This window comes from Trachypithecus francoisi, unplaced genomic scaffold (assembly GCF_009764315.1).
Source record: "Trachypithecus francoisi isolate TF-2019V2 unplaced genomic scaffold, Tfra_2.0 Lachesis_group4, whole genome shotgun sequence".
NCBI classification, from domain to species: Eukaryota; Metazoa; Chordata; class Mammalia; order Primates; family Cercopithecidae; genus Trachypithecus; species Trachypithecus francoisi.
The window spans coordinates 46,516,560-46,539,897 of NW_022681469.1; the positions used below are offsets into that span (position 1 = coordinate 46,516,560).

Below are 23,338 nucleotides of genomic sequence, written 5' to 3' on the forward strand. Positions count from 1 at the left end.
TTGAGTAACTCAGCTGTAATTGTTTCTTACCAGCATGTCTTTGGATTATTAACTGATAACTCATATATACAATATCTGCTTATATTTTGTCAATTTGTCCAGCTTCACAAATCTGTTATCAATCATTCATTTATTTATTAAATAATAATAATTAAAATGATGCATCCCTTTACATAAAGGAACTTTTATTTAAACATTTTTATTTTTATGTAAATATATATTTTTATTTAAGTATTATTTATACAATATTTAAACATGTAAACATTTATTTAAACATATTTTAAATGTTTAAAATTTTATGAAGTTTTACTTTAATTTTGCTTATATTTATCTTTAAATAGTTTCGGATTGTGCTGAAACTTATTTCAAGAGTCTGACATGTTTCATGTAAACTTAATTCCTTTATCTGTTTGTTTTTAGTGGGAGATTTTGATAAGATCTGGCGAGAACACTGTGAGGATGAAGAAACTCTTTGTGAATATGCTGTTGCAATGAAAAATTTGGCAGATAATCATTGGGCAAAAACTTGTGAGGGTGAAGGTCGTATTGAATGGTGTTGCAGGTAAGTACTTTTATGAATTAACGTTTTTGGTTTCTAATGTATTGTTGTAACTTTTTTTTTTTTTTGAGACGGAGTCTTACTCTGTCACCCAGGCTGGAGTGCATGGCGTGATCTCGGCTCACTGCAACCTCCACCTACTGGGTTCAAGCAATTCTTCTGCCACAGCCTGCAGAGTAGCTGGGATTATAGGCGCCCACCACCGCGCCCTGCTAACTTTTGTATTTTTAGTAGAGATGGGGTTTCACCATCTTGGCCAGGCTGGTCTCAAACTCTTGACCTCGTGACCTGCCCGCCTGGGCCTCCCAAAGTGCTGACATTACAGACGTGAGCCACCACACCTGGCGGAAACTCTTAAATCTAAGTGATGCTGTGTATAATTCATAGTACCAAAATAGAATACCAGAAATACTATGAAAGAGATCCTGTCTTTTAAAACACCTTTTCTCCCTTTTGCTTCACTTTCCCTATGTCTATTTCATTCACCTTTTTAAATAAAAATGTTTTTGGCACATTTGTTCTAACTTCTAAAAAATATGGCTTTAAATGCATTTAATACATACAATACGTTTAAATATAATGATTTAATACTTGACTCCTTAATAAGTTATGGTGTAAAACTTTCTTTAGATAATTATATTTAGATTCAAGTAAAAGTTCTATAAAGTCTTAAAACATCTTAAAATGTTTATATCTTGAATTTCTGATGTATGATTCAGGGTATTCCAGCATTTATATTGACTTTGGATAATGTTTATTTTCTCATAATATAGATTCTAATGTTAAAAATATCAGAAAATGAAATAATGCTGATACTAGTTCTCTCAATGTGGTAAAATTATAAGAAAGGATAAGTATGTTGACTAAACTTAAACATGAATTCCCTGAAAAACTACTTATTGGATACTATGCTTATTGGGTGGTGAAATAATCTATATACCAAACCCCTGTGACATGCAATTTACCTACATAACAAACCTGCAAATGTAACCCTGGACCAAAAAAAAACAAAAACTAGAGACTAAATAAATAAATATGAATTCCCAAAAATAAAGCATTGTCTTTCTCATGGACAGTAAGTTTATGATAACTTCTGGTTTACATTTTCTTTCAATTTTTATTCAAAAATTTTTACATCTCATTTTAAAACTGTAATAATGCATTCATTCAACAAATAATTCAGAGAAAAATATGTATTTAACTTAGTTATTTTATTTAATAATATTTAGTAATTGTCTACTTTGTACCAGTCATATTATAAGCACTAGGAGTACAATAAAACTAACAAAATCCTTGCTCTCATAGAGCTTACATGCTAGTGGGAGTGAGTGGCCAGAAACAGTACGTTGGTTAAATTTATGCTAGTGCAGACAGTGGTCAGCGCCATGAGAAAAATAAAGCAAGGAAAACTAAAACAGTTTTAAGTAAGGTAGGGGAAGAGGGTTTCACTGTTGTGATGTGTGCCAATGATATAAAGGAAATGAGAGAGTAAGCCAGCCCTACCAAGTCTAAAGATCTTGAAGTAGAGGCATGCTAGCATGTTTCAGAAATAGCCAGGAGAAAAGTGTGGCCAGAGCAAAATGACAGAGGAAGAGAGGTAGAAAATAAAGTAATGAGCAGCTAGATTTTGTAGGGTCTTGTGAACCATTTTAAAGACAATGACTTTTACTCTTGACATGGGAAGTCATTGGCTATTTTGACAAAATAAGTGATAGGATTTTATTAACCTTCTGCAAGGTGTCAAGAATTCTTAAGAATTAATTTCTGCGTTAAGAATAGACTATAAGAAGAGCAAGGGTGTCAGTAAGGGAACCCAGTTAGAAAACTACTTCAATAATCATGGCATGAAATTATAGTTAAACAGTTGGTGAACGAGATAGTGAGTTGACAGGACGGTGTACCAGGATTAATGCTCAAATAAGTATAATGACTCAGAGAGGAGCCAGGGAGGTGATGGGGCACACATTTTAGTGATTATGATGATATGTAAGAGAATTGAAAATATAAGGTGTAGTGAGAAAGTGGTACCATCAGTGGATTATGGTGTCAAAGAATAATGGAGTTAAGGAACTAAAGAAAGGTGCCAGAATAATAGGAAATGGGATGATTGGGGTTAAATGTTTTTTTTTTTTTTTGAGGCGGAGTCTCGCTCTGTCTCCCGGACTGGAGTGCAGTGGCCGGATCTCAGCTCACTGCAAGCTCCGCCTCCCGGGTTTACGCCATTCTCCTGCCTCAGCCTCCCGAGTAGCTTTTATTTGCGTTTCTAGAGAGAAAATGGTTATAAATCTGACTGTTCTACAAAATACACATTTTCTCCCTCAAGAAACACAAAATGAGGTATACTACTGAACCAAATAGTTCCCCGTAACAGAAAGTGGCAGTGTAATCCAATCAGGAGATCAGTAGTGTTGCTGTTTAAGATTATCATTGTTGGATTTTAGCAGTAGTGCTTTTAAATTACTATTACATTACAGCAGGCAGGCCCTCAAACTATATCTCTTAAATGAACTTTGATATGTGGTATTCTCAAAGGAACATTTGCGTTTACCTTCTGCTTAAACAGTGAATCTGCCTCGAACTTCAGTCTTCTTCCTTTTTCCTTGGATTTGTGTTTTATCAATAGTTATATTATCACATGAGGTCATTTTTTATGTAAACTGCTGAAAAAATCATTAGGAATTTAGGTCATACTGTTAAAAAAAGAACAGTGGCAAGATATGGTTAAATTTATTATTTTTTTTTACTATCAGAAGTAATACTAAGAGAAGTTATGTAATGTCTTTGAACATAAAACTAGGTTGGGGGAAAAGACTTTGAAACAATATTACATTTTGAAACTTGAGTTTTATGTAATTATGAGCTATATGCAGTTTTTTTCTCTTTTTGGTAATTCTAAAAGCAATGTCAGTTTGAAAGCTAAAGTGGGCTTTAAAAAGGGTTGCACAAAAGTTTGTTTCTTGTTGTACTTAAAACTTATGGGAATATGTTATATGAGGTAAGCCTTACTGACATCCTGCTAAGGACAGAATAATAAAATTTTATATGTAATATGAAGCATTAAAAGCCAGGAAAAAAATGCAATATACAGGTATATCTTTACCTTCAATAAAGGAATTTGCCCTTTTTAGCTCTTTTAAATACAGAGAAACGTATACTATAAACACACTATTTCCTGAACTATTTGAAAGTAAATTGCAGATAACATTACATTTTATCTGTAAATCTATTAGCATACATCTCCTAAGAATTAGGAAATTTTTCTACATAACCACAACGCCATCATCATATTAAGACAGTTAACAGTAATCTTCTAATTTTCTAAAATATTTAGTTCATAAGATCAGATTTTTCTCACTGTCTTCAAAATATATTTTAAAATTTATATATATATATATATTTTTTTTTTTTTCTAAATCCAATCAAGTCTCATACATTGGTGGTTACAATTCTTTAGGTTCTAGGGTTTTTTTGTTTTTTTGATAACATTGAGGTTTTAGACAAATGTCAGTTAATTTGTAGAATATCCACATTCTGCATTTTGTAGTTATTGGTTCAAGTTGGTTAATAGTGTTCAATATTCTATATATATTTACTGTTTTTTCTTTCTTGGTTTTTTAATCTACCAATTACCAATAAAGATGTTTTTAAGATACCGTTTTTCTTAGTTTTTCTGTGGCTCCTTAGGGATTTAATTTTCTGTTGAAGTTCTCTGTTTTTATCCATTTGGGTTGTCTTTTTCTCTATTTTAAAAAAATAAATTTATAATAGTTATTTTAAAGTTTTTGTCTGCTTATTCTAACATGTCTTATCTGTGGGTCTGTTTCTTTTGGCTATTTTTTTCTTTTGCTTATGGATCATTTTTTCCTACTTTATGTGTGGCAATTCTTTTTTTATACTGGCATTGTATTTAGAAGAGATTGGCCTAAATACCATTTTTCTCCAGAGAGGCTTGCTTTTTTTGCTCTGACAGGAAGCTGGAATGAAAGACTGAATACTTGTATACCATCAGGAGTTGAGCTGTATTGGAACTGGATGACCGCTTTAGATGGTTTCAATTCACTTCTGGTTTCAAGTGCTTTGATAGTGAATGAATCCTGTTCTGTGTATATTACAGGTGCAACCCTCTTGCAGGACATAAACCTAATCTTTTTCTGCTTTTTAGTCCCACTTGCAGCCTCCAGTGCTGTTGCTGCCTTCACATACTCATAAATAGACCTGTGGAGGAAATCAGGAGGAGAATGGGGAGAATTATCTCTACATTTGAATTTGTTAAAGATTTCAGTCTGTCGCACAGCCAAGCAGTTGTTAAAAGCTCTGCCGTTTCCCTTTAATCCGTCAGAGTATTTCTACCCTAGAAGGCTTGATTCTCTGCAGCCCAGGTACCATTTCAGCAAATGCCCCAGTTCCTGTGATCCCTTCTCATTTTGGAAGGACTTGTACTTGTCTGTTATTTAGTTCCTTTAGACCCCTTTGCATTCTCATCTCTCATGATTTCTTTTTAATATGTTGTTTTTTAAATTCTATCATATGAGCTGCTCTGATAATCTGTATCCTAATTCCAAACTAGTTTTGTGTCCTGCATTCAGGTTTATCTGATTGTTTTCTCATGGTACCAATTATTTATTTCCTCAGTCTCATTTATTTCCTGTAAACTGAAAGTTGGGTCTGAAGGATTGATTCAGGTTAGATATTTTTGCAAAAATATCTATTAGATGAAGCTTTATACATCATTTTGTGTCATATTAGTAGATTTTTATTGTGAGGTGTACCGCCGTTGGAGATACTGAATGTTGTCATTTGGTTAAGGTGGTGTCTACTCAATCTTTCCATTGTAAACTTACTCCTTTACAATTAATGAGTAATATGTAGAGTGGTATTTTGGCCTGTGGAGCAATCCTCTTTCCTAACAGTCTTTCAACAAACAGTTTTACTTCCATTTGTTAAATAATATTTCATTTGGGGTTACAAAATAATTATTTTTAAAATTGTATTTTTTCTTGACATTTATTAGCTGGCATTCTTTTGTAAATAAAAGTTTTCCTTTATAAACAGTGAATGATGATTACATGTTATCCAGAAAAGCAGAATAAAAAAAATATGTAATTCTGTTTAATTACCAGTTTTCACAAAAGCAATTGGTATAATAGTCAATTACAATTAGGATAAGTGGGTTGTGGGTTTTGTTTTTTTTTTTGGAATGTCACAGTAACATCTTGGATTTTTATTCCATTTTTCATTGTTAGTCTTTTTTGGGGGGTAGGGTGCTCAAATAACTTCATATTAGGCAGCAGGAGCCCAGTTAATGTTTGCTTCTGTGTTTTACATCACCTGTGAGCACTTTTTTGCTCTCTAGTACGAAGGTGAGTCTTTGCTTCTCCTCGTTGAGACCTGGAATCAAACTCTTTCTTCAAGAAGTCCTAGTTTCATTTAGTGGGAAATGGCATTTGAAAAGTAACATCTGGGCACTAGATGCGCACAGGGTGTGCTTTAGTCTGCATCTTTTTGGTAAAGAGAATTAGAAAAATATATAATATGTTATAATATATAGTGTTATATATAAATATTCGATCAACTTCATAATTTATATTTTCCACTCCAATTTAATATACAAGATTTTTGCTTAACAACTTTGTTTTATGTTTATATTTATTTTTGCTTAACTTCTCTGTTTTTTATTTCTCTTCTGTTACCCAGAAGGACTTGGTTCTGAATTACAGTAATACATTAGCCTTTTCCTACAATTTACATAAAATGATTTAAAAATTGCAGTACTGATCTTCTAAAAATAAAATAACTGAAATTTAAGATTTCTTTGCAGTTCTTTTGTCTTTAGAACATATCCCACCAAGGATCAGAATATATGCTTAAAAATTGCTTGAAATTGTTCTTTTCTGTGTGGTTTTAATACCAGTTTTGCTATACAGTTGATTTCACTTTATTTTCAATTTTGGGGTTTTTTGTTCTTTCTTTAATTTTGGAGAATATAAAACATTTATATGGTTCAAAAGTCAAACTTTATAAAAAAGTATACTCAAAAAAGACTCCTTTTTATTTTCTTCATTTACACCTGCCTCTGTTACCAACAAAGCTGGTTCCCCCAAAGATGGGGTCTTTCCCTGTTCATTGTCACGAAACCAGTACACAAAACCAAAAGTGAGTATCAAGTAGTGCAGGCTTTATTTGATAGCCATGGAATTGAGAAGCAGGAGCATGGCTCACAATTCAACTTCTCCACTAGTGAGAGGCTAGGTGGTTAAAATACAGGGTTTTCAAATGAAGACATTGGACGTTAAAAGCAAGAGGATTAATATTCATGTCTTTTCTAGAAATGGGCAGTGAACGTTCTAGAAATGGAGTGCCACCGTCCTTTTTGTCCTTTTATGGCTTCTTCCAGTTGTTATGGTCATTTGCCAACAGTCATGGAACTGGTGGGAGTACCATTTCATTTAGCATGGAAATGAGATTGTAATGAAACGTGAGGTCTTTTCATTAGGTCACCTATCTTGGTTCTAACCAGTCTCAGCTGGTCTCGTTATTTCAAAGGGAACTTTTTATTACAGGTATCCTGTTTCTTAAAGATAAGCAGAGTTGGGGCAGGGTCAGAATTCAACTATGTCATATAGGCATTACACCGGGTAACACCTCTTATGGGTAACCATTTTCATTTGTTTCGTTTTTATCCTACCAGTGTTTGTTTTTGCAAAAATAAACATTCATACCCATGTACATATGCATATGTACATATATCCACCTTTTCTTATCCCTGTAGGTGGTAGTGTGTTGTATACTGTTATATACTCTGTACCTTTTTCACTCAATATGAGAATCACTGTATTTGGTAGCGGTCAGAAGTCTTCAGAGAAACGGAAACAATAGGATGTGTCTGTTAGTATGTATAGTAAGATTTATTATGAAGAATTAATGCATATGATTATCGAGTTTGACAAGTCCTAAGATCTGCAAGGTGAGTGGGCAAGGTGGCAGTCCATGAGAGCTAAAGGTATAGTTCCAGTCTAAAGGCCAGCAGCCTCTAGACCCAGGAAGAGCTGATGTTTCACTTTGAGTCTGAAGGCAGGAAAAAGCTGGTGTCCCAGTTCAAAGGCAGTCAGGCAGGAGGAATTCTCTTTAATCATTCACCAGAGAGTCAGCTTTTTTGTTCTATTCAGGCATCAACTGATTGAATGAGGCCCTCTCACATTAAGGAAAGGCAGTGTGCTTTATTTACATTCTAACAATGTAAATGTTAATGTCGTCCAAAAACACCCTCAAGGAAACACCCAAGATAATGTCTGACAACTGATACCTAAAATTAACCATCGCAGGTATACAGATATATTCCTCATTTTCATAACTTGTTTACAAGCTTTTGCTGTTACAAATAGTGCTGTAATGAATAACCTTGTGTATGTGCATTTTATATTTTTGTCATTGTATATTTGTAGATTCCTAGGTGTGGAATTGCAGAAATGGAGACTAAATGCATATGTGATTTTATTAGATGTGCTGCCAAATTGCCCTGTGTAGAGGTTATATCATTCTGCAGTTTCACCAGCAAATAAATAAATAAATAAATAAGAATACCTATTTCTCTATAACTTCACCAACATAGGATGTGGCTCAGCTATTGAATTTTTGTCTGATAGATTGGAATTGGTATCTCTAGCTTGAGTTTATGTTACATTTCTCTTATGAATGAGGTCAAGTACCTTTTTGTATATTTAAGAATCATTTGCCTTTTTTCTGTGAATTATGTGATCATGTTTTTGATAGTTTTCTGTGTTGACTTTTGATTTCTAATTTTTCTTGATTTTTTAGAGCTCTTTATATCATTTATAGATGCGTGTGCCCTTTGTCTTTGACTCTATCTTTTGCCATACAGAAAGTTTTTGCTTTTATATAGTTAGATGTATCAGTCTTTTGTTTTATTGATTCCAGATTTTGCTTGTCTTAGAAAAGCTTTCCTAATTACCAGACTATAGGAATTCATATAATAATTTGTTATTCACTCATGTTTTCTTCTAGTACTTAAGGGATTTCTCTTTTATTACATTAGATCTCTGATCTGTTTAAAAGTCAAATTCGGTATTTCTTGTGAAGTGTTAATCTAATTTTTTTCTACCAAAGTTACCCATTTCCCCAACATTTATTAAAAACTTTACCTTTTCTTCAGTAATTTGACATGACACTTACATGATGTACTAAGTTTCCCCACATAGTTGGTTCTGTTTTAGCTTTTCTGTCATATTCCCTTGTATATATCATTGATCCATGCCTAATACCACCATTTTAATCATAAAGACTTATAATGCTGTTTTGTAGCATCTTCTTCCCATACCCTCCTCTCACACTATTCTTTTTCAGGGATTTCTTGGTTTTTCTTGCTTTTGCTTTTTTCCACATGTACTTTAGGATCAACTGGTCCAACTACATTTTAAAAATTGCTTTTATTGAGATTACATTAATTTTTCATAAATTGCGAACAGCAGGTATCTCATTAATGTTGAATCATCCTATCCATTAAAAAGATATGTCAGCCAGGCATGGTGGCTCATGCCTATAATCCCAGCACTTTGGGAGGCCGAGGTGGGCAGATTACGAGGTCAAGGAATTGAGACCATCCTGGCCAACATTGTGAATCCCCGTCTCTACTAAAAATACAAAAATTAGCTGGTCATGGTGGTGTGTGCCTGTAGTCCTAGCTACTTGGGAGGCTGAGGCAGCAGAATCACTTGAACCCAGGAGGTGGAGGAGGTTGCAGTGAGCCGAGATCACACCACTGCACTCCAGCTTGGCAACAGAGCAAGAGTCCGTCTAAAAAAAAAAAAAAAAAAAAAGATATGGCTTTCCTTTTGTTCTAGTCTACTTTAGTCAAAAGTAGCAGACTACTTTTGCAAAGTAGTGTTTTAAGGTTTTCTGTATAGTGGTTATGCACATTTCTTGTTGTGCTTACTCCTAGGTATTTTATCATTTTTATTGCTGTTGTAAATGTCCCCTTCCCTTCTGTTATACAGCTATGCACTGCATAATGACATCTCTATCAACAGTGGAAATATGTATGTACTATATACAATGGTAGTTCCATAAGATTATAATATCATAATTTTACTATACCTTTTCTATGTTTAGATACACAAATACTTAGCCATTGTGTTACAGTGGCCTACAGTATTCAGTACGGTAACATGCTGTAGACATGTGGTAAGCTATACCATCTATGTTTAAGTATACTCTGGTGATTTCACGATAATGAAGTCACCTTAATGATGCATTTCTTGGAACATATCCCCATTGTTAAGCAACACATGATTATATTCTAACAGGCTATTGTTGTGTGTGTGTGTGTATATATATGGATGATTTTCATTTTTTAGTGTTTTACATCCTACCATTTTATTGAATTTTCTTACTGTTTATATGAGTTTATGATTGATTCTCTTGGGTTGTCAAGGTATATCTGTTATGTCATCTATAAATACACAAAGTTCTATTTCTTCCTCTCTTATTCATTTGACTAAATCTTTTTCTCTTGTCTATTACATAGCTGTGCTTTATTCATTTTGCAGTAATGTATGTGGTGTATCCTCATTAAGTTGCTGGCTTTTTGGCTTTTATATATATATATATATATATATATACACACATACACACACACACACACTCACACACATGTATTTCTAATATTAAGGAAGTGTTTACCAACTTGTATTTTATTGAGTGTTTATATTAGGAATGGGTGTTGGATTTTGTTGAATGACCTTTCAACATCTATGGAGAAGAATAAATGTGTTTTCTTCTTAGATTTATGAATATAGTGAATTATATTAGTGGATTTTCTTATGTTAAACCATCCTTGCATTCCTGAAATACGTATCACTTAGTCATGTTTAATTCTGTTTGCTAAAATTTAATTTCATGTTTTTATTGATATTTATAAGTGATATTGGTCTTTATTTTTGTAATCTTTATCAGATCAGATAAGTATCATTGTAATTTTGCTCCCTGAAAATGAATTTGGAAAAATGTTTTTGTTTCTATGGTTTGGAACAGTTTAAGTACTTTTGGGGTTGTCTCACATGCATCAGTGGAATTTTAATTTATAGAGGTGACTGAGGGAAAACATGGAGTGATCAGTGCCATTGAAATGATTATTTATTACTTATATTTCCTGAGAGAAGGGGACATACCACACTATGCAGGGCTACGAAGGAAGCACCAGATTTTGTCAGGAGTCAGAAGCAGGAGCTAAAGGAAAGCCTAGACCAGAGCCATTATTGACCTTTTATGGAAAAGACAAGGCAGGGCAGAGTAAACGGTTTAGGATTGGCTAGATTGAGTAATTTCAGTAGGCTTTGGGGACTAGGGGCTGTCCGTTGTTGTCTGGTATATGGTCTTGAGTTGATTTAATAGTGGGGAATTATTGGCTTGTGTATAAAAGTTAGGTAGTGGTTGGCTTGCATATGAGACATGTTTTCTGAAGTAAGTTTACCGCCTTAAGGAATTAGCTGGTCCTGAGAGGGCAGTCTCTCTCTCTGGGTGTATAAGCACACCCTCCAACTCCCCTCCCAAAATATCAAAACATGAAAGATAAAGTAAAAGACATGATTAATACAGGGGTTATCTGGTTTTTGAAGGCTTATACTGGTGCTTTTTGGTAAGATTAACTCTGATAACTATTTCATCTTTGGATTTTTGTTTTGTTTAAGCTTTTTATTTCTACACAGTCAAGTTTAAGAAATTTTCCTATTCTATATATTTGGTGTATTTTTCTAGAAAAAAAATTGCTCAAGTTGTGCAAGTTTTTGTGTATTTGTTGGCACTCTTTTGTTCCTTTCCTTTGCTTTATTTTTCTAATCCTTTGAGTTCAATGTTTATTTCATTTAATTTTATTTTTTGTTTTGATATTACAGCGTCTCAGTTTTCATCAGATTGCTATTTTAGTTGCATTCGTTAGCTTCTGACTTGTGCTTTCATTAATTTTTTTTAGATTTTTTTGATTTTATTAGTATTTGCCCTCTGACCCAAGTTATTTACTTTTTAAAAAAATAGCAGATAGAATGGATTTCTTTTTTTTGGTTAATTCTAGTTTTATTGCATTGCAATTGTATAATTTTGTCTGTATTTTTTCATTATGGTTTTTACTGTGGTTTTCTTCATGACTTAATACACATATATGGTAATTTTTGTGACTATTCCATGTGTAGTTAAAAAGAAGCTATTCTCTCTGAATGCAGAGTTATCTTCTAGCAATAAGGTAAACTTTATTATGTTTTTTAGGGTGTCCGTAACCTTTTCATTCTCTTGATTGAAAGTGTAATGTTCCCTGTTGTGGTGTTTGTCTGTTTCTCCATATATCTCATGGAATTTCTTCTTTGTAAAGATGGCTGCTATGATAAGTGGTACATAACTATTTATAATAGTTATATCTTTACTCGGAATTGAAGTAAATTATATGCCTTTAGCATTTTAAAATACTCCCCCCCTTTTTTTAGTGATTTAATGCTTTTTATTCCCTACTTCTTCACCAACATTTCCTAATCATCTCATAGATGAAGTTCATCTTCCAGTAGATTCTTTAAAAACAACTTGGAATTATGATGTTCTCTGAGTTCACCCATCTTACAAACTGGTTTTGTATAATTTTGTTACAAAATATGTAGTTTGGATGGATATAAAATCCTTGACTCACACTTTCTTTCCTTCAGCTTCTGAAAAAATGTTACTCTACTTGGTCTTACTTTTGTATCTTGTTCCCCTTTCTCCTCTGGGTCCTTTTTCTCTCTTGCTCTCTGCTGAACCTTTTGAGAGTCAGTTACAGAAATTACCAGACTTTTATTCCTGAATACTTTGATGTGTATCATGTAAGAACATTCTTCTTTGTAATCATAATACAACTATCACACTACAGAAATTTAATATTAATATAATGCTAACTAATAATGTAATCTGTAATCAGATTTCCCCAGTTCTCACAATAGTGTCCTTTATACCTGGATTTTTTTTTTTTCAATCCAGGATCCCATCAGGGATAACTGATTGCACTTAGTTGTTAAACCTTTTTGGTCTTTAATCTAGAAAAATTCTTCATTTTTTTCTTTTGTTTTTTGTCTTTTTATGATATGACTTTTTTTTTATTTTTTTATTTTTTTATTTTTTTATTTATTTATTTATTTATTTATTTATTTTTTGAGACGGAGTCTTGCTCTGCCACCCAGGCTGGAGTGCAGTGGCCGGATCTCAGCTCACTGCAAGCTCCGCCTCCTGGGTTTACGCCCTTCTCCTGCCTCAGCCTCCCGAGTAGCTGGGAGTACAGGCGCCCGCGTCGTCGCCCGGCTAGTTTTTTGTATTTTTAAGTAGAGACAGGGTTTCACCGTATTAGCCAGGATGGTCTCGATCTCCTGACCTCGTGATCCGCCCGTCTCAGCCTCCCAAAGTGCTGGGATTACAGGCTTGAGCCACCGCGCCCGGCCTTATTTTTTATTTTTTTGAGACAGATTCACTGTTGTTGCCCAGGCTGGAGTGCAATGATGCAATCTTGGCTCACTGCAGCCTTTGCCTCCTGAGTTCAAGCAATTCTCCTGACTCAGCCTCCCGAGTAGCTGCGATTACAGGCACTCGCCACCACACCTAGCTAATTTTTATATTTTAGAAGAGGTGGGGTTTTACTATGTTGGTCAGATAGGTCTTGAACTCCTGACCTCAGGTGATCTGCCTGCCTCGGCCTCCCAAAGTGCTGGGATTACAGGTGTGAGCCACCGTGCCCGGCTGATACGGCCATTTTTTAAAAGTCAGCATTTTATAGGTTGCCTCTCAATTTGGATATGTATAGTTTATTTGTGATTAGATATAAGTTAAGTGTATCATTAGCAAGTGTTTTGCATAGATGATGTTGTGTCCCTCTCAGTGTAATACATCAGGAGATACATGATATATTTATCCCAAGGTTGGTTTGTTTTTCTCTTTTAAGTAGGCTTTATTTTTTAGAGCAGTGGGTTTACAACATGATTGACCAGAAACCCACAATAAAATTGACCAGAAAGTACAGAAAGTTACCGTATACAACCCACTCCATCCCAAACATGCATAGCCTCCCTGTCAACATCCAGCACTAGAGTGGTACATTTGTTACAGTTTTTAAACTTACATTGATAGATCATTATCACCCAAAGTCCATAGTTTACCATAGGGTTCATTCTTGATGTTGTACATTCTGTGGTTTTTGAAAAACGTGTAATGACATGTATCTTCCATTATAGTATCATACAGAATAATGTAACTGCTCTAAAAATCCTTTGTGCTGGCCTTTTCACCCCTCCACAACCACCAACTTTTTTTTTTTTTTCTTTTTTTTGAGATGGAGTTTTACTCTTGTTGCCCAGGCTGGAGTGCAATGGCACGATCTCAGCTCACCGCAACTTCTGCCTGCTGCAACCTCCACCTCCCGGTTCGAACAGTTTTCCTGCCTCAGCCTCCCAAGTAGCTGGGATTACAAGCATGTGCCACCATGCTTGACTAATTTTGTATTTTTAGTAGACACAGGTTTCTCCATGTTGGTCAGGCTGGTCTCAAACTCCTAACCTCAGATGATCCACCCGCCTCGGCCTCCCAAAGTGCTGGGATTACAGGCGTGAGCCACCACTCCCGGCCTGCAACCACCAACTTTTTTACTGACCTCATAGATTGCCTTTTCCAGAATGTCATATAGTTGGAATCATAAAGTTTGTCGCTTTTTCTGATTGGCTTCTTTTACTTAGTAATTAGCATGTAAGGTTCTTCTGTATCTTTTTATGGCTTGATAGCTCATTTCTTTATAGTGCTGAATAATACTCTGTTGTCTAGATGTATCACAGTTTATCCATCCACCTATGGAAGGACATCTTGGTTGCTTCCAAGTTTTGACAATTATGAATAAAGCTGCTGTAAAAAGTGTAACATTTTGCATTCTCCTCAGCACTTGATAAGCATTCTTGTTGCTTCCAATCTGTGTATCTTCTTTGATGAGATGTCTGTTCAGGTCTTTTGCCTGGTGTTTAAATTTACTTACTTTCTTACAGAGTTTTAAGAGTTCTTTCTATATTTTGGATGACAGTTCTTTATTGTATATGTCAGCAGTCCTCAACCTTTTTGGCACTCGGGACTGGTTTTGTGGAAGACAATTTTTCCATCAACTGGAGTTGGGGCAGGTGGTTTTGGGGTGATTCAAGCGCATTACATTTATCGTGCACTTTATTTCTATTATTATTACATTGTAATATATAATGAAATAATTGTACAATTCATCATAATGTAGAATCAGTGAGAGCCCTGAGCTTGTTTTCCTGCAATTAGACGTTCCCATCTGGGGGTTTTATGGGATACCGTGACAGATCATCAGGCCTTAGATTCTCCTAAGGAGTGTGCAACCTAGATCTCTCACATGCACATTTCACAATAAGGGTTCGTGCTTCTATGAGAATCTAATGCTGTCACTGATCTGACAGGATACAGAGCTTAGGCAGTAATGTGAGTGATGGGGAGCAGCTGTAAATACAGATGAAGCTTAACTAACTCACCTGCCATTCACCTCCTGCTGTGCAGCCCAATCTAACAGGCCACAGACCAGTATTCAGGGTTGGGGACCCCTGATATATATGATTTGCAAATATTTTCTCAGTGTCCGTGGCTTCTCTTTTCATTCTCTTGACAATGTCTTTCACAAAGCAAAAAGTTTTAATTTAGTGACATTCAGCTTATAAATGTTTTCTTTTATGGATCATGACTTTGGTGTCATGTCTAAAAAGTCATCACCATACACAATGCCATCTAGGTTTTCTCCTGTGTTACCTTTTAGAAAGTTTATAGTTTTGCATTTTGCATTTATGATGCATTTCAAGATAATTTTTGTGAAATGTATAAGGTCTATGTCTAGATTTACATTTTTTCTTTTTTGCATGTGGATGTCTAGTTCTAGCATGACTTGTTGAAAAAAATTTTTCTCCATTGTATTGCCTTTGCTCCTTTTTCAAAGATCAGTTGACTATAGTTTTGTGGGTCTATGTTTACACTCTCTAATTCTGTTCCATTGATGTATTTGTCTTTTCTTTCACCACTGCCACATTGTCGTGATTACTGTAGCTTTATAGTAAGTCTTGAAGTTGGTAGTGTTAGTCCTTCAGTTTGTTTTTCTCTGTCAATATTGTGTTGCCTATATTGATTTTAGGTACTATGGAATATTATTCACAACTTTACTGATTCATAAGGTACACAGATATTTGGCTGAACATTATTTCTGGGTGTGTCTGCGAGTATGTTTCCAAATGAGATTGACATTTGAATCTGTAGACTGAGTAAAGCAGATTGCTCTCTCTATTGTGAGTGAGTAGGCCTTTTTTGAGGCCTTCCCTCTAGCTGGCACTTCGGTTCTTAGGCCTTTGAACTTGGACTACAACTTATAAAATGGTTCTCAAGCCTTTTTGGACTTGGACCAGAACTTATAAAATAGTTCTCAAGCCTTTGGACTTGGATTGGAACTATACCATGAGCTTTCCTGGTTTTACAGCTTAGGCATAGCAGATTGTGGGACATTTCAGTCTGCATAATCACAGGAGCCAATTCCTTATTATAAATCTCTTTTTAGATATCTATTTATATGTATATATATATATATATGTACAGATATAATAAATTTATTCTATTGGGTTTTTTCCTCTGAATATATGAATGGTTTATGCACTACAATTACAGTATTGAGTATTCTGAATTTAACTATGTATGTACCTTTACCAGTGAGTTTTATATTATACTTTCAGATGATTTCTTATTGTGTGTTAGCATCCTTTTCTTTCAAGTTGAAAAATTCTCCTTAGCATTTCTGGTAAGGTAGGTCTGGTATGAAGTCCTTCATCTTTTGTTTGTCTACATATTTCTCGTTTGTGTTTGAAGAATAGCTTTGGTGGGTATAGTAGTCTCAGTTGAAAGTTGTTTCCTTTTTTTTTTTCCTTCATATTCATTGAATATGTCGTCTCATTCCTTCTTGGCCTGTAAGATTTCTACTGAGAAGTGTGCTGCCAGATGTATTGGAGCTCCTTCATTTGTTACCTGTTTCTTTTCTCTCACTGCTTTTAGGATCCTTTCTTTGTCCTTAACCTGTAAGAGTTTGATTTTATGCCTTGAAGGTAGTCTTATTTGGGTTGAATCTGCTTGGTGTTCTTTGATGTTATAACTGCATATTTGTATCTTTCTCTAGGTTTGGAAAACTTACTATTTCTTTCAATAAACTTTCTACCCCAATCTCTTTCTGTATTTCCCCTTTAAGGCCAATAACTCTTAGATTTGCCCTTTTGAGGCTATTTTCCAGACTTTTAAGCATACTTCATTCTTTTTCACTCCTTTTTTCTTTTTCTCCCCTGAGTCTGTATTTTGAAATAGCCTATCTTTGAGCTAATTCTTTCTTCTGGTTGATCCATTCTGTTTACATAGTAATACATATTTTTGTTCATTAATTGAATATTTCAGCTTCAGGATTTCTGTAGGATTCTTTAAATTATATTAATCTCTTTGTTAAATTTCCCTGAAAGATGTATGAATTCCTTCTCTGTTTTTTGAAGTTTGTTGAGATTCCTCAAAAAGCTGTTTGGAATTCCCTGAGAAGTCATATATCTGTACTACTCCAGGATTGGTCGCTGGTGCCTCATTTAGTCTCTTTGGTGAGGTCATCTTCTCTTGACTGTTCTTGATGCTTGTGGATGTTTTTCAGTGTCTGGGCATAGAAGAGTTAGATACTTCTTCCAGTCTTTGTAGTCTGGACTTGTTAGTATCCATCGTTTTTCAGAGGGCCTTCTAAGCTTTCAGAGTTAAAGTAATATCTAAGCCTGTGGTCACTGTAACCATTTCAGCCCTAGAGGGCACTCTAAGCCCAGGTATGCTGCACCTTCTGCACATTCCTGAATTCCCAGTCCTAATGGACTTAAAGATAAGGGAGAAGTTGCTGGGTTCCCAGGCAAAATCCCTCTTCTTCCTCCAAGTGGAATGAGTGTCTCTTTATGCTGGGCTGGCCGGAGTTGGGGAAGAGGTGACACAGAAAATCGTGTGGCCACCACAGCTGGCCTCATGCTGGGTCATTTTTGAACTGCCGTTGATGTTTACTAAAGGCCCAAGGCCACTTTAGTCAGCAGGTGATTAATCCTGCGGGGACTTGGGTCCATCCCCCCAGGGCAGAGGATTCCCTTCTGTCCCAGGGTGGGTCTAGAAGTGCCATATGGCACAAGAGCCTGGAATCGGGGCCTTAGGATTCTGACTGATGCTTTGTTTTACTGTGGCTGGGCTGGTGTCTGGGTTGCAAGGCAAAGTCTCCTATACCCTTCCTCTCCTTCCCCCAAGTGGAAGAAGTCTCTACACTGCACTGCCTAGAATTGGGGGAGGGGTGATGCAGGCATTCCCATGGCCACCACAGCTGGTGTCACACTTGGTTGTAGTACCCTGGGCCCACAGCCTCTGCTGAGACCAGCACAGCACTGGGGCTTACCCAAAGACTACAGTTGCTGTGGTCTGGCTGCCACTGACATTTATTGGGAGCCCAAGGCCACTTTATTCAGCCAGTAGTGAAGCCGACTAGGACTCAGATTTCTCCCACTAGGGCAGGAGATATCTCTCTGTCTGTTCAAGGATGGTCTAAATGCCCCCTGTGGGCACCAATAGATTTCTGTCCAGTGCTGTGTTCCACTGTGACAGGGCAATGTGGAGTTCCAGTGCAAAGTCCCACAATTTCATTCTCCCTCCCCAAAGCACAAAGTTTATCTCTCTGGGATGTACTGCCTGGGCTTGGGAGGGGGATGGTATAGACAGTTCAAGACTGTTCTTCCTATCCTCTTCAATGCATCTTTTCTTGTTAGGCTAAAACCAGGTACTGTGATCTCTTAACTGATTTAGTTCTTATGAAGGTGCTTTTTTGTGTGAATAGTTACTCAGTTTGATATTCTTGCAGGTCTGGGTGGTCATTGCTGGAAGATTCTGTTTGGCCACCTTTTCATACATTTCTCTGTTTTATGCAGTCCTCATCTAACTCTGTACTTTGAATGGCCTCCAAAGCCAATTCAGTCTCAGATTTTTATTTTTTCAATAACAGGTAAAATGCAGTGTTATTTTTTATTTGCTTGTTATGCCATAGGTATGAACGGTAAGTGCTTTTATTTGCTCTCTTTATTGATCTGTATTTTTTTTTTTGAGGGTATATGGAGATAATTGGAATTCTAGGTGGTTGTCATTATTCTATGAGAACCTAGAATTTTAGCCCTTTAAGTATTTTATTGCCAAATTTCTTAGTAGCTGTTAAGTTAGACCACATAAAATTGCAATTTTTGTAGCTCAAGAACTTTTGAATATCACCAGTTTTATATGGTTCTACCTGATAGAAACATAAGCTTTTTAGTATAATTTCAAGTTGATAAAGTCTACATTTTTATCAACTTTACTGAGGTATAATTTATATACAATAAAATGCATCCATCTAGTGTACAGTTAGTGGGTATTTACAATTGTCTACACTTACGTAACCACCACCACTATCAAGATATAGAACATTTTTCTCCAGAAAGCTCCCTTGTACAAACCCTTTGCACTCATCCCCACGCCCTACCCCAGGCAGCCTCTAAACTGCTCTCTGTCATTAGATTAGATTTGTAAAGACCGCATTTTAAAACTGACCTATGGATCTTGCATGATTTGAAGCTTGCACACCTTGACTCTCCTTCCTCTCTATATGTCCACTAGGCTCAGGGCTTTTTCTTTTGAGAATAGGTCCACTCATCTTCTGCCTAGTACTTTAAACTTCATGTACCTTGAACTAAGGTACATCTCTGAAGATTCATTCTGCTTTTCTCTTTCATATCTTTGCTTATGCTGTCCTTTCTGCCTAGAAAGTTTCCACTCAACTTTACTTTCCTGGCTTATTCCTACTTACCTTTCTAAAATCAATTTATATTGCTGATTTTAGATTGGGCTAGGTACTTCATTTATAGAAATAACTATCTTTGTTTATCTGTTTATCTCTATCAATCATGTTTTTTATTGTTATATATAATAATTATTTGTGTCCTTTACTGAGGTAGCTTCTTGAGGTTAAGAATTATGCCTTCTGCAATTTGGCCATCATGCACCTCTACACATGATACGTACTTAATAAATGTTTAATTCATGCTGAATAAGTTTCAACTTCTGAATATAGAGTTAAAACTAAATCTACATAGTATAAGTTAAAGAAGTCTTACATAATAGGAACTAAGAAAAACTGAAGTTGAACTAATGGGTTCCTGTAAGCGTGAAGGAGAAATGGGCATAGTTCCCTTGGACCATAGTTGCACTTGCTGAAACCAGTTTTGCGTGAATTCTTTGCTCTTCAATTCTTCTCTTGCCATGTATTTTTGGAACTTCACCAAACAATGTCTGTGGAGAATGATAAAGTAGCTTTGTGTAAAGTGTGAGCTATATGTAGTAAATTAAGTACAAAGAAGAAGAAAAATGAGCTCTCTATATATACACACAAATATATATACAGATATATACACATACATACACACACACACACACTCATCCTGACTTTGTTATCATAAACCAAGAGGGACCTCAAGAACAGCTGTTGGGTTATCTGTCTACTACTAGCAAAGCCAGCTCGAAATTAACTGTGACTACTATTCCTTCTGGATGTTGTCACTGCATGGTAGACTTATGTAAGCTTTGCTGGAGGAAGTTTTAGTCAAGAGAGAAGTTCAGTGAAACATGTACAGGCACATCTGTAATCCTGAAAAAACGTGTTTTTTATTTACTAAATATAATTTGTGATCATTCTTTATTGTATAGTAATTTTTAAAATTTTGAAAGTGCTACAAGGTGCTCAAACTTATCTCAGTTTGACATTTTCAAAGCAGAAATCTTAAATTTGAAAGTTTCCCATCTTGATTAATAAAAGCCAATTTTTTCTGTCTTATTTTATAGTCATACACAGTATGTTAAAATACAGCCTTATTTTTACTTGTAGTGTATGCAGAGAATATTTCCAAAATGGTGGGAAGAGAAAAGCACTTGAGAAAGATGAAAAAAGAGCTGTACTTGCCACTAAGACCACTCCAGCCTTAAATATGCATGAGTCTTCTAAACTTGAAGGTCATTTAACCAACCTCAGCTTTACAAACCCTGAATTTATAACTGAGTAAGTATACTTTTTCTACTTTGATTATCCTGGATAACTGTATTAATGTAAAATAATGCAGTGGTTCATACTAAACAATGAGCAGTTTACTTGCTCCTCCAGTAGTTACATGATAGGCTGAGAAATGCAGATAGGTAATATTATTAAATTAAAAACTAGCATAAAATTGTAAGATCTATCTGGAAAACTAGTGGTTCTGTAGCATGTGTTGTTCTGACTAGAAAATGAAAAAGAATAGTTCCATAAATATGATTATATAATTACATATCATGTTACATAATTATATATATTACATATATGTTATGGCTATATGTGTATATATAACATAATTGTTATATAATAGTATTATATAGTTACAATGTACAGTGTAATATATAATTATATAACAATATGTAATTCTTATGTAATTATCAAAACAAAGAATCAAAACAGAAAAATCCAATTAAACCGTTTAAAGTGGCTGTCCACTAAGAATTTACGAATAAGGAAAAATAATGGAAGGTTATTAATAAAACCAATTGCCATTGTTTTATTGTTGATAAGCAAATCTGCCTGCTAGTAAGATTATATGCATATAGGCACAAATTTTGTAAGTATATGACTATTATAATCCAGTTAATTATTAGTACAGGCATACCTCATTTATTGTGCTTTGCTTTATTGTACTTCACAGATACTACATTTTTTACAAATTGAAGGGTTGTGGCAACCCTGAGTCAAGCAAGTCCTTTGGCACCATTTTCCCAATAGCATATACTCACTGTGGCTCTGTGATATGATTTAACTGTGTCCCCACCCAAATCTCATCTTGAGTTGTAGCTCCAATAATCTCGTGTGTTGTGGGAGGGACCTGGTGAGAAATAATTGAATCATGGGGGTGGTTTCCCCCATACTGTTCCCATGGTAGTGAATAAGGCTCATGAGATCTGATGGTTTTATAAGGGGTTTCCCCTTTTGCTTGGCTCTCATTCTCTCTTGCCTGCTACCATGTAAGATATGCCTTTCTCCTTCCACCATGATTGTGAGGCCTCCCCAGCAACATGGAGCTGTGAGTCCATTAAACCTCTTTTTCTTTATAAATTACCCAGGCTCGGGCATGTCTTTGTCAGCAGCATGAAAATGCACTAGTACACTGTCACGTTTTGGTAATTCTCACAATATTTCAAACTTTTTCATTATTATGATGTCTGTTTTGGTGATCTGTGATCAGTGATCTTTGATGTTACTGTTGAGATTGTTTAGGGGCACCATGTAGGACAGTGAACTTATCATCCATATAAGACAGTGAACTTATTCAATAAATGTCATGTGTGTTCTAACTGCTCCATGGATCTACTGTTTCCCAGTCTCTCTCCCCTCTCCTCTCTCCCCACTCCTTCTTTTCCCGCTCCCGCCCTTCCCTCCCTCTTCCCCCTCACCCCCAGGCCTCTCTATTCCATAAGACACTAGGGAAATTTAGCCAGTTAATAAACCTACAATGACTTTCAAGTATTCAAGTAAAAAGAGGCACATGTCTCTGACTCTAAATCAAAAGCTAGAAGTGATTAAACTTAGGTAGACATGTCAAAAGTTGATATAGGCTGAAAGCTAGGCCTTTTCTGCCAAAGAGTTAACCAAATTGTGAATTCAAAAGAAAAGTCATTTTCTTTTATTTATTTATTTTATTTTATTTTATTTTATTTATTTTATTTTATTTGAGACAGAGTCTTGCTCTGTCGCCCAGGCTGGAGTACAGTGGCGCGATCTTGGCTCACCGCAAGCTCTGCCTTCCAGGTTCACGCCATTCTCCTGCTTCAGCCTCCCGAGTAGCTGGGACTACAGATGCTCGCCACCACGCCCAGCCAATTTTTGTATTTTTGGTAGAGACGGGGTTTCACCATGTTGGCCAGGATGGTCTGGATCTCTTGACCTCATGATCTGCCTGCCTCGGCCTCCCATAGTGAAGGAAAAGTTATTTTTAAAATTAAAAGTGCTATTCAGTGAACATGGAAATGAGAAGAAAGTAAAACAACTTTATTGCTGATGTGGAGAAAGTTTGAGTGGTCTGGATACAAGATGAAACCAACCACAGCATTTCCTTAAGCCAATACCTAATCCAGAGCAAGGGTCTAATTCTCTTCAATTCTCTGAAGGCTAAGAGAGGTGAGGAAGCTTCAGAAGAAAGTTTGAAGTTAGCAGAGGTTGGTTCATGAGGTCTAAGAAGCCATCTCCATGACATAAAGTGCAAGGTGAAGCAGCAAGTGGTGATTTAGAAGCTGCAGCAAGTTATCCAGAAGATCTACCAAAGACCATTCATGGAGGTGGCTATAGTAAACAACTGATTTTTAATGTAGATTTAAAAGCCTTCTATTGGAAGAAGAAGATACCTTTTAGGACTTTCTCGGCTAGAGATCAGAAGTCAATACCTGACTTCAGAGCTTCAAAGGACAGGCAGCCTCTCTTGTTAGGGGCTAATGCAGCAGGTGACTTTACATTGAAGCCAGTGTTCATTTACTGTTTGAAAATCCTAAGGCTCTTAAGAATTACGCTGAAGCTACCCTGCCTGTGCTCTGTAAATGGAACAAAGTCTAGATGACAGCACATCTGTTTAAAGGACAGTT

At 35.7% G+C, this 23,338-nt stretch overlaps 1 protein-coding gene across 1 annotated transcript in view; it reads left to right on the top strand.

Annotated features, from left to right (window-relative positions):
- Positions 1 to 23,338, top strand: part of BMT2 (base methyltransferase of 25S rRNA 2 homolog) — a 115,084-nt gene that overhangs the window by 16,165 nt on the left and 75,581 nt on the right. Inside the window, exons 2-3 of the mRNA XM_033192450.1 lie at positions 421 to 562; positions 20,568 to 20,738. Coding sequence (XP_033048341.1) covers positions 421 to 562; positions 20,568 to 20,738 — 313 coding nt within the window. The remainder of the gene's footprint in view (positions 1 to 420; positions 563 to 20,567; positions 20,739 to 23,338) is intronic.